Source organism: Pteropus medius, unplaced genomic scaffold (assembly GCF_902729225.1).
Source record: "Pteropus medius unplaced genomic scaffold, Ma_sr-lr_union100, whole genome shotgun sequence".
NCBI classification, from domain to species: Eukaryota; Metazoa; Chordata; class Mammalia; order Chiroptera; family Pteropodidae; genus Pteropus; species Pteropus medius.
This window is the reverse complement of record NW_024349801.1, coordinates 21452574-21467478: the sequence shown is the minus strand read 5'-3', so window position 1 is coordinate 21467478 and position 14905 is coordinate 21452574. Positions and strand designations below refer to the sequence as shown.

Genomic DNA, 14905 nt, shown 5'->3' with positions numbered 1-14905 from the left:
CACCTGAAAAGAGCACCCCTAACTTTGTTTAGGTAAAGAAATTATAAGTTAATACTGCCAAAATCCTTTCCCACAGGCAATCCTATGACCAACTACTGATCCTAAAAAAACATACACAAAAGCATTCATAGCAGCTCTACTTAAGTCAAAAACTTGAAACAAACCAAGTATCCATCAAAAATAGAACAAATAAATAGAACAAATAAATAGACTCATTTATTAATATTACACAGCAATTTAAGTAACTAAATGCAAAACATAAATAAATGTGACAAAACACCATGCTGAGTGATATAAATCAGACACAATATATACTGTGTACTTTCCATTTCTGAACTGAGCAATGATACTGCATACTTATGATTTACACACATTCCTGTATGTTATACTTCAATTAAAAAATGTCAAAAGGAATAATGACACTGAATTTTTAAAAATCTATCTATAATAATACCTCATGAAAAACGAGAGGAATGGGGATAGAGGAAAGATCTTCTTGATAGAAGAGTGATATCTAATTGACAAAATAAGAAATATTATTATTATAACCCCAATGTAATAACTGATTTAAGCAAGGATGACTAATGGATGTTAAAACCGTTGGTGAAATTTTTGGAGGAAACAAGATATTCAAATGTTCTCAAAGTATCACACCAAAGATTAGTATTAGTTACAAAGAGAAAAACGTGCCTATCAAGACCTGGCAATCACCACTCTCACCAAGGGGTCATTATCAGGATTGCTTGACATTATGTGCCTCCTAATGTGATACAATGAGAGATTACAAAATATCATTTGTGTTCTTCCTGGAAATGTCTGACCTGAATCTAATTATTAAGCAATAAATGAGTCCAGAAGATGGGGGATCCTGCAGACAACTGACTTAGACTCTACAAAGAATTCAATGTCATAAAGAACAATGGAGGCAGGAGAACTGTCCTAGGTTGGGGGAGTCAAGAGATACACAAAAATCAAACATCTGAACTTTGATAGGATCCTGGATGAAAAAGAGTTATAAAGGACATCTTGAGGATATTGGGGAAACTCAAATTATGGACGTCACATAATGTTACTAAATTAAGGTTAATGTTTTAAGGAAATATAATAGAGTTGTGAACATGTAGGAGGCTGTCCTTGTTCTTGGGAGATACATGCTGAAGTATTTAAGGATGAAGTGTCAGGATGTCTGCAGCCTACTTTCAGATAATTTAGCAAAATAAAAGTGTGTGTGTGTGTGTGTGTGTGTGTGTGTGAAAGAGAGAGAGAGAAGATGCAGGTGTGGCAAGATGTTAACAGCTGTTAAATATAGGTGAAAGGTAGAAAATTCATCTTCCAATGTTTTTATGGGTTTAAAACTGTCAACATAAAAAATGTTTTAATAGGATTAGATCTAAAAAAAGAAATGAGATAAAAACTATTTCTAAATGATATAGCCTTATAAATGTGTTATTTGAGGCAACTCTTTACCAAAAGTGTAATTAAATAAAGCCATTATCTCCAGAAGTCATGCCACCATTCAGATATACAGCTGCTCTGAAACATGTTATACTGCTACCGGTTCCCAGCAGAACATCATGGACGTCAGTGACCACGGAATTTATTAAGGACAGAGAGAGGTCCTAGTTATAAGAACTTTTTTTTTAAAGCAAGATAAGTACTAGGACCCTGGTTTTCAAGGATGCATTCATGGCAATAGGCCTGGCAGCAACCCTGTTATGTTTTATTTGATAATCCAAGTTCATAATACAAACCACAGAAGATAATATTCAAAATGCAAACAACCTTTGTGTTTTGAGTTCTCTCAGTTTTGTTTGTCTTAAACTATAATTAGCCTTTATCACCAAGCACTTAAGAAAATTTCAGGAAGATAATCATAAAATAAAATATACAGCATAAAATAGTAATATATTCAATAGAACAACTACTAAGGTTTTCAAACACATTAACTATTGCTTTGATTTTTAAAAAACATATCCATATGAAAAAGAAATGCTGAATGATAACTACAAGTAGTAAATATTTTAAAGCATAATCATATGTAAGAAATTTCTGAGATCACACACAATCAAGGCACAACTCAAGAACTTTCATCTTTGCACTGTTTGTAATGACTATCATTAATAGAGTTCTTGCCTTTCATCTAAAAAGCTTTCTTTTTAAGTTGTGCTATCGTAAGGAATTTTTTAAAAATTGTAAGGAAACCAATTACATAAAAGACAAAGTGCCCCCCCACCAGAAACCCTAAGAACAACCCAATAGTGCAATGTTGAAACAAAAAATCATAAAAATTTTAAAGCGTTATTAAAAAAACATATATAATATTCAAGTAATGATATATATACATATACACATATATACATATATATAATATTTTAGGAACAAAGAACTATGTCTAAAGGATACCTGATTCAAATTTCACTATTAGGAGAAAGGAGGGAAACAATCACCAGATACATTACACCTTTGGAAAAACCACCTTATTAACAATTGGAGGAAGGGTGGTCATAGATGTCTACTTAATCAAAGGATTATATAGCTGGGCCACAATGAAGAATAAGGCTAACCAAAGCAAAGTCAATATACGACTACAGGCTATAGTTATAAAACAGTGTTTTATGAGCTTATCTTAAAAAAAACAAACTACACTGCAAATGTAAGGTCTCTATCTAACCAATTATAATTTTTGATTCTATGTTCCAAATAGAATCCTATTTGCCAAATCCTAATCCTAGCTACCAATATCTCTTCCCTAGCTGACTACATTAGACTCCTAACTAAATTCCCTTCCAAAGTCTGTCAAGGTCATCATTTAAAAAATCCTGTGTAATATTACTTTAACCACCATGAGTTACTAGTCTCCCACTCACTAGGCTCGGCCACACTGGCTTCTAAATCCCCTGAAAGGACAAGTTCTTTCCTGCCTCAAAAACTTCACATCCCTCTTCCTAAAATATTCTTCCCCCAAGTTTTGCTCTACTAATTCTGACTGAATTTTTAGCTTAAATCTTAAATGTCTTTCTCTGGGAAGATTCTCTGATCCACCAGACTAGATTAAAACCTTGTATTCTTTATATGTAGCACTAATCACAATTATTTATCTGAGTAAATAACTGTTTAATATCTCATTCTACCAAAAGACTACACCTTCCATAAAGGTTGGGAATGTATCTGACTGTTTGCCATTTTCTTTCTAGCACCTAGCATACTACCCAGGACATGAGAGATGTTCAACAAAAATCTGTCCAATCAATGAATAAATATTTTCCTCATTGTAAATGAACAGCTCTTGGTAAACCAAGAAATGGGAATTTTAGCTTAAGAACAGTTCTGAGTTACTCCTTTAACACAAAACCTGATATATCCCCTCCATGAATTATTATTTGTACATTTTTCTTTTGTTTTAAAGCAGGAAGAAAGGGAGTAGGGTGTGAGTTTCCTGGAATTTTGATTTTTCAAATAGAAAATGCCTATAACAGAGCAGCCTGTAAACTTTGGTCAAAAGAAAGGATTGCTTCTGCTTATTAATAAATAGTGTACTACACAGCGGTGGTTTTCCTCTTGAGAAAAAAGGGAGTTGCAATACCCAAAAGAAAACTTTTACTTTTCTGTGTCTTCATTCTGGAGTAACTTCCAAATTGGAATAATTTGAATGATTTCTCTGCTATCTAACTCCCTAAACTCCATCCACACTTCAGGGCGCCACCCCACTCCATCCACCCTGTGCCCAACTTCAGCTAAAAATAATCTCTTTCCTCTGAAGAATGACAACAGTAACTGTCTAAATAATTTATTTACAAATCTCCTATATAACAATTCTCAAACATTTTAACCTACTCTTTGACTTTTCACGTTTGTTTCTCATTTCTCTAATAAGATTATATGTTTCTAACTGTAATTTTCCCCTTGCTTTTTCCCTGACTTCAGTCTCCCTCTTACATTTCCTAGATTGAAATGCTAAGCTTCAAATTTTTTGACAATTCTTTGGAAAATAAGCCGCTAAGAGCTGGCTCCAAAAGAGCTGCCTGGTCATTCTACATCTGGAGTACAGACATCTAAGTACCAAGCTTAAAACCCTGAAAGGAAATAAAACCTCACTTTAGTTTCATGCACAGGAATATATACTATGAGAAACATTCAAATATGTATGTTTCAAGAAAATGCTTGCTTTTTCCAAAATTAGTAAAATGAGAACATAAGAAAAAAATAATAAAGCATATGTTAACAGAATCTCTGCAAACCTTGCCAGTCCAATGAAATATTCAATTGTGCCTAAACACATAGAACTAGTACATTATTTTCTGAAGCTAAATCTCCTACCTGGCTAGGTAATTACCACAACAAATTGAATAAAGCAAAAGTACCCAAATACTAAAGAGGAAAAAGGAGCCAAAACTAGACTGCAAATTAGACTCGTTACATGATATAAGAACATGAAATATCAGTCAATAGAAAAGTGTAACTCCCAAAATCATCAAGCCTAATTATGGGAACTTCCAGCAAATATGGTAGATATCTACTTAACTTAGAGGCCAGTAAAATACATACGTTCCCTTAGTTTAAGTAGGTAGCCACACTAGTACCCTGAAACAATTCTTTTTTTCTTAATAAAACAGAGGTCAGTAATATTAATTTTCTTTAAACCACAATTTTATCAATGCTCACTGATCAGTATCTGTTAGAGATACAATTTCATAGGAATTACCATAAACTACAAAAGTTTTCTGATCTCTCCAAACAGAAATCAATGTATTAGGATAACAGTATATATAAATAAGGGAAAACTTATAGAGGCACATAAATTAGAGATAAGTAAATCCTACTGGGTCTATAGCCTGTTGGCAATGAATAATTAATCTGTTTTGTTTTATTCTTAAAGTGCACAACATGATAAACACTCTTTTCACCTCGATATGAGTAATTTGGTCTTGATAATCAATGTCACATTTTTATTTTAATAATATCCTAATTACCTGAAGCCTGTTTCTTAATTATTCAACTCCTGAAAAGATTAAGTAGCAAGCATCTAAACATATTTAACTATTAAAGCTATTACGAAAGGCATTCCTCTCGCTCACATCTTTTCCTTAATAGAGGTCACCTATGCAGCCCATAAATAATTGAATATTAAATTACATATAAAAATAATTAATATACATTATTTAAGCAAACCTTCGGTATAGTACACTTATAATCTTCAGATATTCACTATACCAAATTCAGTAATAGAAATAGACCTTATAAAACTTGGATCAAATTCTTAAACCTTGGTGTATCATCAGAATCACATTTGGGAGCATGTTCGAAATACAGATGTCAGGGCCTACTCAACCAGAATCGACTGGAACAAATGTATTGTTAAGAAGAAGATTCTGATTCACACAAAATTTAAGAACCCTGCTTGCTATTGTCACCATTATCATATTAAGTCTAACTGAGAGGAATTCAAATTAGTAGAAAACTAGAATTAGAGACTATTTAAAGGAATACAGCCTTCTAATCATTGGGTATATAAATTAATAAGCTAATTCCTAACTATTTCCAAGGAGTTCTACTAGTTTGTTTCAATATATAAAAGGGAATGAAAATTACTGTATTAATGTTGAACTGCTTGGTTTTTCTCCAGAATTACTCAAAATTCTGAAGGATGGTTTAAACAAATTTTTGAAAATTATGTGTGTATAATTTTTAAAAGCTGTAAATTCTTTTTACTGATTTGTTTCCAAAAATGAGTAAGTTAATTTCATGTATCAAAAGATAATTGCATGTTCTCTTAATAAATAACAGCATCTTGATTTACATATCCCCTTTTTATGAGTTGGCTGAATGTGAGTCTGTCCCTTATATCAACTGAGGATATACTAATAAAATATTTCTGCAACCTCAAAGCTGTAAATTAAACCTTGGTCAAAGGTCAAAGGTAACATTTTAATTCAAATGACTACTATGAGAACAAAATGAGACAATGTATGTAAAGCACTTAGCACAGTAACAAGCATATAGCAAGAACTCAATAAATATTAGCCATTTTTTTCTATAATTCATTATGCCAAATTAAATATCAATTAATAACAATTGTTTCATCATCATTTTTTTTTTTACCTGGCCTGGCCTGAACCCGGGTAGAGCTAATGATTATTTAACACAACTATGAACAACTATTAAGGAGATAAAGAATCATAAAAATTATGCATGGAGATTTAAAAATTTAGTCACAGTTTAAATACTTGATAAAGGTTTATGAGGAAAGAATAAAACTGGAAATATTTACATGAAAAAAATGCTAGTAAGAAAGCAATTCAATGAGATATTATAATCATCAAACACTGACAATCTGCAGTTATATTTGCTTGCAACATAAAGACAAGACAGCGATATCATCTGGTTTCACAATGAAAGCATTAAATAGACTGATGTCCTTTATAAGGTTCCACTGGACTAACATTAAGATTAGTTTTATTTGTGAAAGATGGTCCTAATGTAATTATGAAGATGCTATTTAAAGCCATAGTTCCCAAGTGAAATGGAATGGTATCCTAGACTATCACAAATACCTTCCCTCTATATATAGGACCATGTCAGCCAGCCAGCCTCCATTTCAAATGCGGTCCATCTGCTGCTACATTCTGGCTATTTGGTATCCAGATGTGTTTATTGTATTACTTAGCTGGTAAAAGAAAAGAATATGAGCAGCACCAATTAGTGTACTATGGTTCTTATATTTTGGTTTTCAACCATTTAAAAATGGCAAAAGTAGAAAACATTTCAACAGACTGCTTCAACAAACACACCTCAGTAGTAAAAGCAAGAATAGTGATACTTTTAAGACAAAATAATAATTTCACAAATATTTATTCCTATCACAAACCAAATTATAAACATTATAGAGGAGACCACTCCACGGATCACCTGAAGAAACTGTATAGAGGAGACAGTGTGTTATAGTGGTAATAGACACACAGTTTTGGAATCAGACCTTGGGCACAAACCTCCTTTCACCACTTAATAGCTCTGTTACTTTAGGCAAAATTATTGAACCTCCATGAACCTTGGTTTCATTATATTTAATATGGAAGTACTACTTTATTTCCCACATCCTAAGATGTCTTTTGAAAAATACATATAAACATTTCTCAAACGAGGATGAGAAATGACAACTAATGTTAAAAGAAACTGGAGAGGCAAAAGGCAGAAAAAAAAATTTGCCTGAGCATATGCAAATTGAGCTGTGGGAAGATATTTCTTTAGATTACGTACCTCGGCTGAGTTATTTAACTGGTGGCATTGTAGTCATCGGAACTTTAACTCAACTCAAGTTCTTAAAATATCTTCGAAAAGATTCTACTATGATATAGCATTGAAAGGAAAAATTATTGTGCTCATAGAACACTATAAGTCACATGCAATAAAAGTCTATTGAAATTACTAATTCACTCAGACGAGACCACACATAACGTTTTCAAAGGTAGAATTTAGAGAAGTTGGTGTGACCAATTTATGGAGCTAAATATCTAAATGTCAAAACTTCTAGAAGACTTTCAAGAAAAATTATTTAATTTTCAGATATATACTTTAAATAAAGACAAAAAAATTATAAGTTTAACCAAATGGAAACCATCAATGAAACTAATTTTCTTTGACACACTTATGTAATTACAAAGGTGCTAAAGAAATCTAGGCATGGGTTATAAAAGCAGCATGTCAATATGATACACATAACTGCTAATAGCCAAAAGTGATTCAGAAAAATCTGAAGACTCTCAAATACAAAAGCTTAAATTCAAACATTAATTATGATGCTGAAGAAGCTGGAGAATGGATGTTTATCACTAGTTAGTAGAGAAAGAAAAAGTGAGAGAAAGAAAAGAGATAGATATGGAGGTTTTCCCTGCCTGAAAAAAAAATATCTTTCAATCAGCAGCACCTTTATGAGTCAAATCAGTAATATCCACCTTCAAGCTTTTTGGTGAGGATTAGACAAGATCATAAGTAAAAAAATTTACCACACTGCATAGCACACACGGTATTCAATGAATTGTTGTTATTATTGATCGCACTTTGAAAAAATGAATGACAACAAATTATTCTTTACTTTTATAAACATTAGTCCAAATAAAATGACTTAAACTACAGTAAGAAGAATTTTGCATAATTTTTTAAAATTCTCTAATAAAAAAAAAATCTTTTATTTACATAATAATTACAGCAAGAACTATTTTGGTTCAGTATAAAGGTAAACTTTATTTAAACCAGTTATTAATACTGTTTGTTATCCCTTACTGGTGGTGTCGGTGTGTTATTTCCTAGTTCTGTCCATCATTAAGATTTTATATCATTCTCATTGAACTGACAAAAATAAAAAGTTATGAAAAAGACAGTAAATTCCTATGTATTTATCTACATACTGTTTATACAAAAAGACTAATCAACAAAGGCCAAATTGGGTACAAAGACATATTTTCTGTGAATCACACATTTGTTTTTAATTGTAATTAAGGTTTCATTAATTGTCAAGATTTAATATGCTTTTAAAATCCAGATTTCTAACTTCCCATAAAAAAACAGAATCCAGCATCACTATAATCAGCTACAGCTGAGTAACCCCAGCCCTGCCCCACTCCTTTCAGAGGGCCATAATCTCAATGCTGCCCACTTCAGCCTTTTATATTACCTTCCTGCCCTTTGTAAATATTTCAATCTCCAACTTTTAATGTGCACATTTGACTTGTTTTTCTAACCTGGAGTTTCTGAAGAATTGGACAAGGGAGCAGATGCTTCAGCTAAGGCAGCTAATGTAGCTAATACTGATGTGGAGGAGTTTCCGAACTGAACAGCAGACACACCCGTTTCATCTACGAGGAGAGAGAAGAATTGAAATTTTAAGAAGTGTAACCTAATGCATGCTTTTGATATTGTGTTTTACTTTATTCAATTCTTAAATGAAGCTTAGAAAAATAATCGTTTTGTGAAAAACAGGCTTGGATAGCATTAGTTTTTAGAAGATAATATGGCAATACGTTTTGCAGTAACGCGTTCTTTAGATTATTTTGTCTCAAAAAAAAATTTGGTTTTTTTGCCAATTATACAAAGAAAACCAAGATGGCTAAAATATTCTTACCCTCATTCTCCAACTGTCCTTTCTTAAAAGGATGAATACGTACTAAAGCATAAAATCCCAACAGCTATCCTATATGCATCTCAATACCTGTTGCCTTGGATGAATTTTCTGAAGATACCAGACCTGTTAGGTTCACCACCCCTCCAGGTCCAATGATAAACTGTGGTGTTGCAGCATGTATCGTCACAGTGTCGGGACTCTCTGGGTTTGTGTTGATTTGGTTCTGCATAGCAATCTGAGGGACAAATCACCACAATGGTTTCAGGTTATAACCAGAACATATAGCACTGACTCTCAATGTATGTAGTACAACACAAATATAAAGGAACATTCCGTAATTTAAGAAGAATCATATAATACAAATGTAAATCTTTATTTATGGTCTACTAAGGTATAGTGGCAAATCAGAGGTATGAACTTATATTCTGAGTGTCCCTGCTAAGTTAAAACAGCTAAATCCCATGAGAGGAGAAATAGGTATCTGAAAGGCTTTTATATAGAACACAACTGAATGATATTCTGCTGCTCTGTGACTACAAAAATTATGTAAATCAAATTATTTCCTCTACTATATTCAGCAATATATAACACTACATATATAAAACATGTCCTTCCCAAATAATTGTTCTCCATCTTCAACCTTAACTCCCAAACTGCACTCCTAGGAGTAAAAGAATTAGAAGAGGCCTGGCAAAATTCACTTTTCTCAGCATATAACATCTTTTAAGTAACTAGCTGAAGTTCAGTAGAGTCAGACGGTCTTAGAGAAGAGTTTAACTAGGAAGGAAAACAAGATAAGCAAGAAGAGGAAGTAAGTTAAAGAAGTTAATTTATATCAATGTTTGCTGAAAAAAAGAGAAGAAATGTTAGTTATTACAAAAACTTGCTGAAATGCCATAAGTAACCATGCTTACGGATTTTTTGAGGATAGTGAAAAATAAAAGAAACCAATCAGATTGATAAAGACAGTATCACTCACTCAGGGGACATTATTATGGTTGCTAAAAAAAATTAGGTTTTAGTGGAAGTATAACAGACTTTGAAAAACCATATGGTATGCAACAAAAATAATTAATAGAATAAAAGATCTAAAAGGAGATTCAGCAACTTAAAAACACAGAAAAGTAATCATCTTATCTAAGATTCTAATGTTACATGCAAAGTCTATGGTCTTACAATCAGGAAAATAAACAGTAAAGAACAAAGAGGAAATGAAAGAGGAAAAGGCCTGTCCAAAATAACCAATCCAAAATTAAATAGTTCAAATCATCTACAAGACAGAGATCCTTTTGTTTATTTTCTTAAATTAAAAGTCAAAATTTACCTGTAATATTTCTGCTAAATCTTCATTCCCATTGTCTATTGAAATATCAAATGCAGTTTTACAAAATTTACTTTGCGTGTGTACATCAGCACCATATTTGATTAAAAGTTCAACCACTTCTTGATGATTGTGTTCTGTGGCCCAATGTAAGGCTGTCATCTTTAACATGTCCTTTGCATTGACATCAGCACCATGCTACAAAAATATTTCAAAATAAGAGATTTCAAACATATGAAATATTTTAAATTCCTGAAATGAAAATACTAGAGATTATACTTTAAAGAATTTACTATTAATATGATCAATTCTTTTTTTGTGCTGAATAATCTATACATCCCAGAAATCACCACACATCTGTCATTTAATCTGCTTTCTATCATGCTGACTTTCCTAACTGCTTTCCTTCTTATTTCTTAGAAGTGCAGCAGTTGTTTTTTCAGTCACCCACTATAAGCATGAAGGGCTAGAATAGCGTAAGAAGTGAAGGAAAACTATGAGCATTTCCCTCAAACCCTCTTTAATTCTAGTTCCTTATTTACACAAAAATATCCTTCGTTTTCAAAACCAGTACAATATAAAGAATTAAAAGGGAGCTAACTAAAGGCACATTGTCCAACATGGTAGCCACTAGACACACATAGCTATTAAGCACATAAAATACAGCTAGTCTGAAGAAAGATGTGCTGTATGTAGAAATATACACTGGAATTCAAAGACGACACCAAAAAACAATGTAAAATATCTCATTAATAATTTTTATATTGGTTTTATGTTGAAATGATAATATTTTGTATACACTGGGTTAAATAAAACATAATATTAAAATCACTTTTTACCTTTCTTTAAGATAGCTAATAGAAAATTTAGAATTACATATGATTCACATTTGTGGCTAATAACATTGTATTTCTTTTGGACAGGTTAATCTAGAGGCTAGAATATAAAAAGGATTAAGTATCTAAATCTATCATTCTGTTTCAGATGTTTCTCTTTGGCATAAATTGATTAAAGAAAAATTCCCATTTGCATTATTTGTTTATTCGTTTGTTAATCATCCAAGCCTAATAGTTCCTTCCATAAGCATTTTAACTGTGTTGAGTAAAACAAAACTGTAGTCCCTCACTATGGCAGAGACCAAGGTCTAAAATCAATTGTTTGACTTAACTAAGAATATACCTAGAGGAAGTGTTTTATCCCTCACAAAAAAAAACACTTTAAGATAATTTCCAATTGATATGCTTACATATAAAAAAATGATATAACAAGACATTCAATAAAATTAGTTCCCTTCTCCCTCTTATAAAACCATAAAGCCATTGGGGGCTTACTTTTAAAAGCAAAGTGCAAAAAGAGAGAACACATACCTTAAGTAAAACTTCTACTATGCTGGCATGGCCTTCAGAAGCTGCCATATGTAATGGCGTTCGGTCCACTTTGGTTCTGGCATCCCTACTTACACCAGCTCGGAGTAGTACTTCTGTGGTGGAATAATGTCCGTACTGTGCTGCCAAATGAAGTGGAGAAGTTCCCAGCTATACCGCAAGAAAAAAAAAACCCACACTGACAGTCATTTTTAATACACTTCTATTACTACCTTTTTAAAAAATATATTTTGTTTACTTAACAAACAGATGATATTATCTGTTTACATAGTAACTCAAAATTCAAAAGAAATAATTTGTTATTGCATTCTCTTCATAGAGGCCTTCGAGAGTTCCCATACTTCTCAGTGAGGAAGAAGTCAATATTTCATTTAGCTCAAACTTGCTTTCTTCATTATTTTTTATCAGATAAATAGCCTAATCAAAATTATTTTTATCAGGAGTTAGAGATAATTAGGGTTTGAGAAATTTTTCTGAGTATTAAAATCTTCTGCCCATACCAGATACTTTCCTCATACAAAATTCATTTTCATCTATGAAATCATATCAAATAAATGTTACAGTGTACAGTTTTACATTAAATTGTTTTATAGGACTTAAAAATAAAGTACCTCAGTGATATTTTTAAAGGAGTTCATGTAGTCATTTTTCAAGGGAAAAATCTGATCTGAGGTGCACTTGCCGAAGGTCAGTCAGGACAAAACCAAAATAGAGCCCAGTTCTCCTAAAATTGATTCCACGTAGTCTAGCACCACATTAACACTACATTCACAATATACAGGAAAAGTACTAAAATGTGAGTGAAGAACCTATTAGAGGCATAACTTTTAATAGGTGGAAATTAGAATTAAGTTGTATCACACACATTTAAAGGCACAGAAAGTCCCTACAACTCTCTAACTACTAAGGCACTGATGTTCTAAAGAACCAAAATAGTTTGCCAGAACATGAAATTTGTTAAGACCACTACTGTAACAATAGCAACTAAGGCTTTTTTGTTTAAGCACTTTCCATGGCAAGCACTATTCTAAGACCTTTACACATATTATCATTTAATCTCCTCATAAGTACTATTAATATCCTCGTTTGGCAATAAAAGAACCTAAGACACAAAGAGGTTACTAATTTGCCGGTAGTCACACAAGTTAAGAGTCATAATACAAAGCTCTCAATGCATGTGCTCTCGATACATGGTAAAAATAAAAATAATTTATCCTGGGAATAATTATTTTATTACTGTTAAAAGCCTTGTATTTTTAAGGAAAGGTCTTTCCAGCAGATCAAAGAGGATTCTTAAACAGTCTTTTCTCCAAGCTTTTTCATAATTTTCTATTAACCAGCCCTTTCTACACTCATAAATTCTAATATTTAATGAAGCATCTCAATGCCCCATTTAGCAAATACGAATTCTGCTCAGTATAATAATAGGGTTTACTTTGCACTTTTTCTTCTTGAGATTTTACCTTTTTGGTTAATGATATGACACACATACATACACACTTGTAGTTTAAAGAAAAAAAAAGGAAACACTCATGAAACCACCATCACAGTCCAGAAAAAAAATACTTTCAGAATTTTAAAGTCTTCCCATGTGCCACCCCCCTCCCTCAGCCCGAGGTAATTACTATTCTGAATTTTACAATAAATATTGCTTTATTTTGCTTTTTTAAATCATTTATATATCCTTAAATAATATACTTTGGTTTTGCCTGTTTTGAACTTTATTTAAATAAAATCATACTGCATATATTTCTCTAAACCTTACCTTTCTTTGATTAGCACTGTGATCATGAGATTCACCCATGTTGGTGAATATAAGTATAGTTCACTAATTTTCTCTGCTCGATAATATTCCACTGAATGAATAAACCACAATTAATTTAACCAATCTACTGATGAGAATTTGGGTTATTTCAGGTTTTTGTTATTATGAATAATGTTTCTGTTAAAAAGTCTTATACATGTTTCAAGTACAGGAACAAGAGTTTTCTTGGGAATATTTTTAGAAGTTCAACAGCTACATCATAGGGTATTTACATGTTCAAATTTATTAGGCACTGTCAAACTGTCTCCAAATGTTTGTAACCAATTCACACATCTCACCAACACTTGGTACTGAGAGACCTTTTTTGACTAAACTGGTGGATATACAATGTTATTTCATGATTTTACTTTGAATTTGTCCAATTATTAATGTAGTTGAGCATCTCTTCATGTTTACTGGTAAATCCTTCCCTTCAGCACAGTACCATATCAAATCATTTGCCCAGTCTTCGTCTTTTTGTCTTTTTATTACTGTCATGGAAATTCCTTATGTATCATGAATACTTATCCTTCTTAAGATCCTTTTGTCTTGACGTACTACTGTATCACTATGATATATCTAGATACAAATTTTTTTTATTGATCTCACTGTAAATTTGATGGGTTACTTGAATCTATGAGCTGTCATCTTGATCACTCCTAGAAAAATTTCATCCACAAGTCTTAAAATTATTTCATCCCTAAGTTTCTCTTTGTGGATTTATGATTACATATATGTTAGACTCTCATCCTAGCATTCATGACCCCTGACATCTTTTACACTTTATATCTATTTCTCTCTTTTCTATTTTCTATGATTTTTTTTCATATTTTTCAGTTTACTAATTTCTCCTTAGCTGTTCCCAATCTGCTATTAAAATTTTATCTAAAGTCCATGTAAGTCTGCTTCTGTTGTCAGTTGTTTCAGTGGGTTATTGTCCAAGTTGTCTTGTGTGTTTGTTTTTGACTGTTCATTTTCACTGGAATTTCATTTGTGGATATAAAGCCTGGAATGAAGGTAGGTTCCTCCAGAAAGGATATTCATCTGCTTTCTGCCAGGAACCTAGGATAATCTCTAGTCCAAAGATCACTTAAATTCATTTTTTCAGTTTATGGTTTTACAGAATGCACAGTATTTATGGGTTAAGGATACAAATGTGTGTGAGGAATGGCATGTGACTCCAAATTCTAATCAACAAAATTTTCCTCTCTCCATTTGGTGCCTTGGTTCAAGTCAGTTCCTATTCTTCGCAGTAACTTAAAAACAGAGGCAGGGGTAGG

General features: G+C 32.2%; 1 protein-coding gene across 7 annotated transcripts in view; it reads right to left on the bottom strand.

Annotated features, from left to right (window-relative positions):
* The window catches only part of GABPB1 (GA binding protein transcription factor subunit beta 1), a 56567-nt gene that overhangs the window by 11062 nt on the left and 30600 nt on the right, over window positions 1–14905 (bottom strand). For 5 of the 7 annotated variants that reach the window (XM_039889072.1, XM_039889070.1, XM_039889073.1 and 2 more), the window contains 4 exons: window positions 11804–11971; window positions 10440–10634; window positions 9203–9350; window positions 8736–8849 (listed from right to left, as the gene is read on the bottom strand). In XM_039889072.1, the coding sequence (XP_039745006.1) occupies window positions 8736–8849; window positions 9203–9350; window positions 10440–10634; window positions 11804–11971 (625 nt within the window). The remainder of the gene's footprint in view (window positions 1–8735; window positions 8850–9202; window positions 9351–10439; window positions 10635–11803; window positions 11972–14905) is intronic. The other 2 variants (XM_039889074.1, XM_039889069.1) reach the window with 1 other exon arrangement.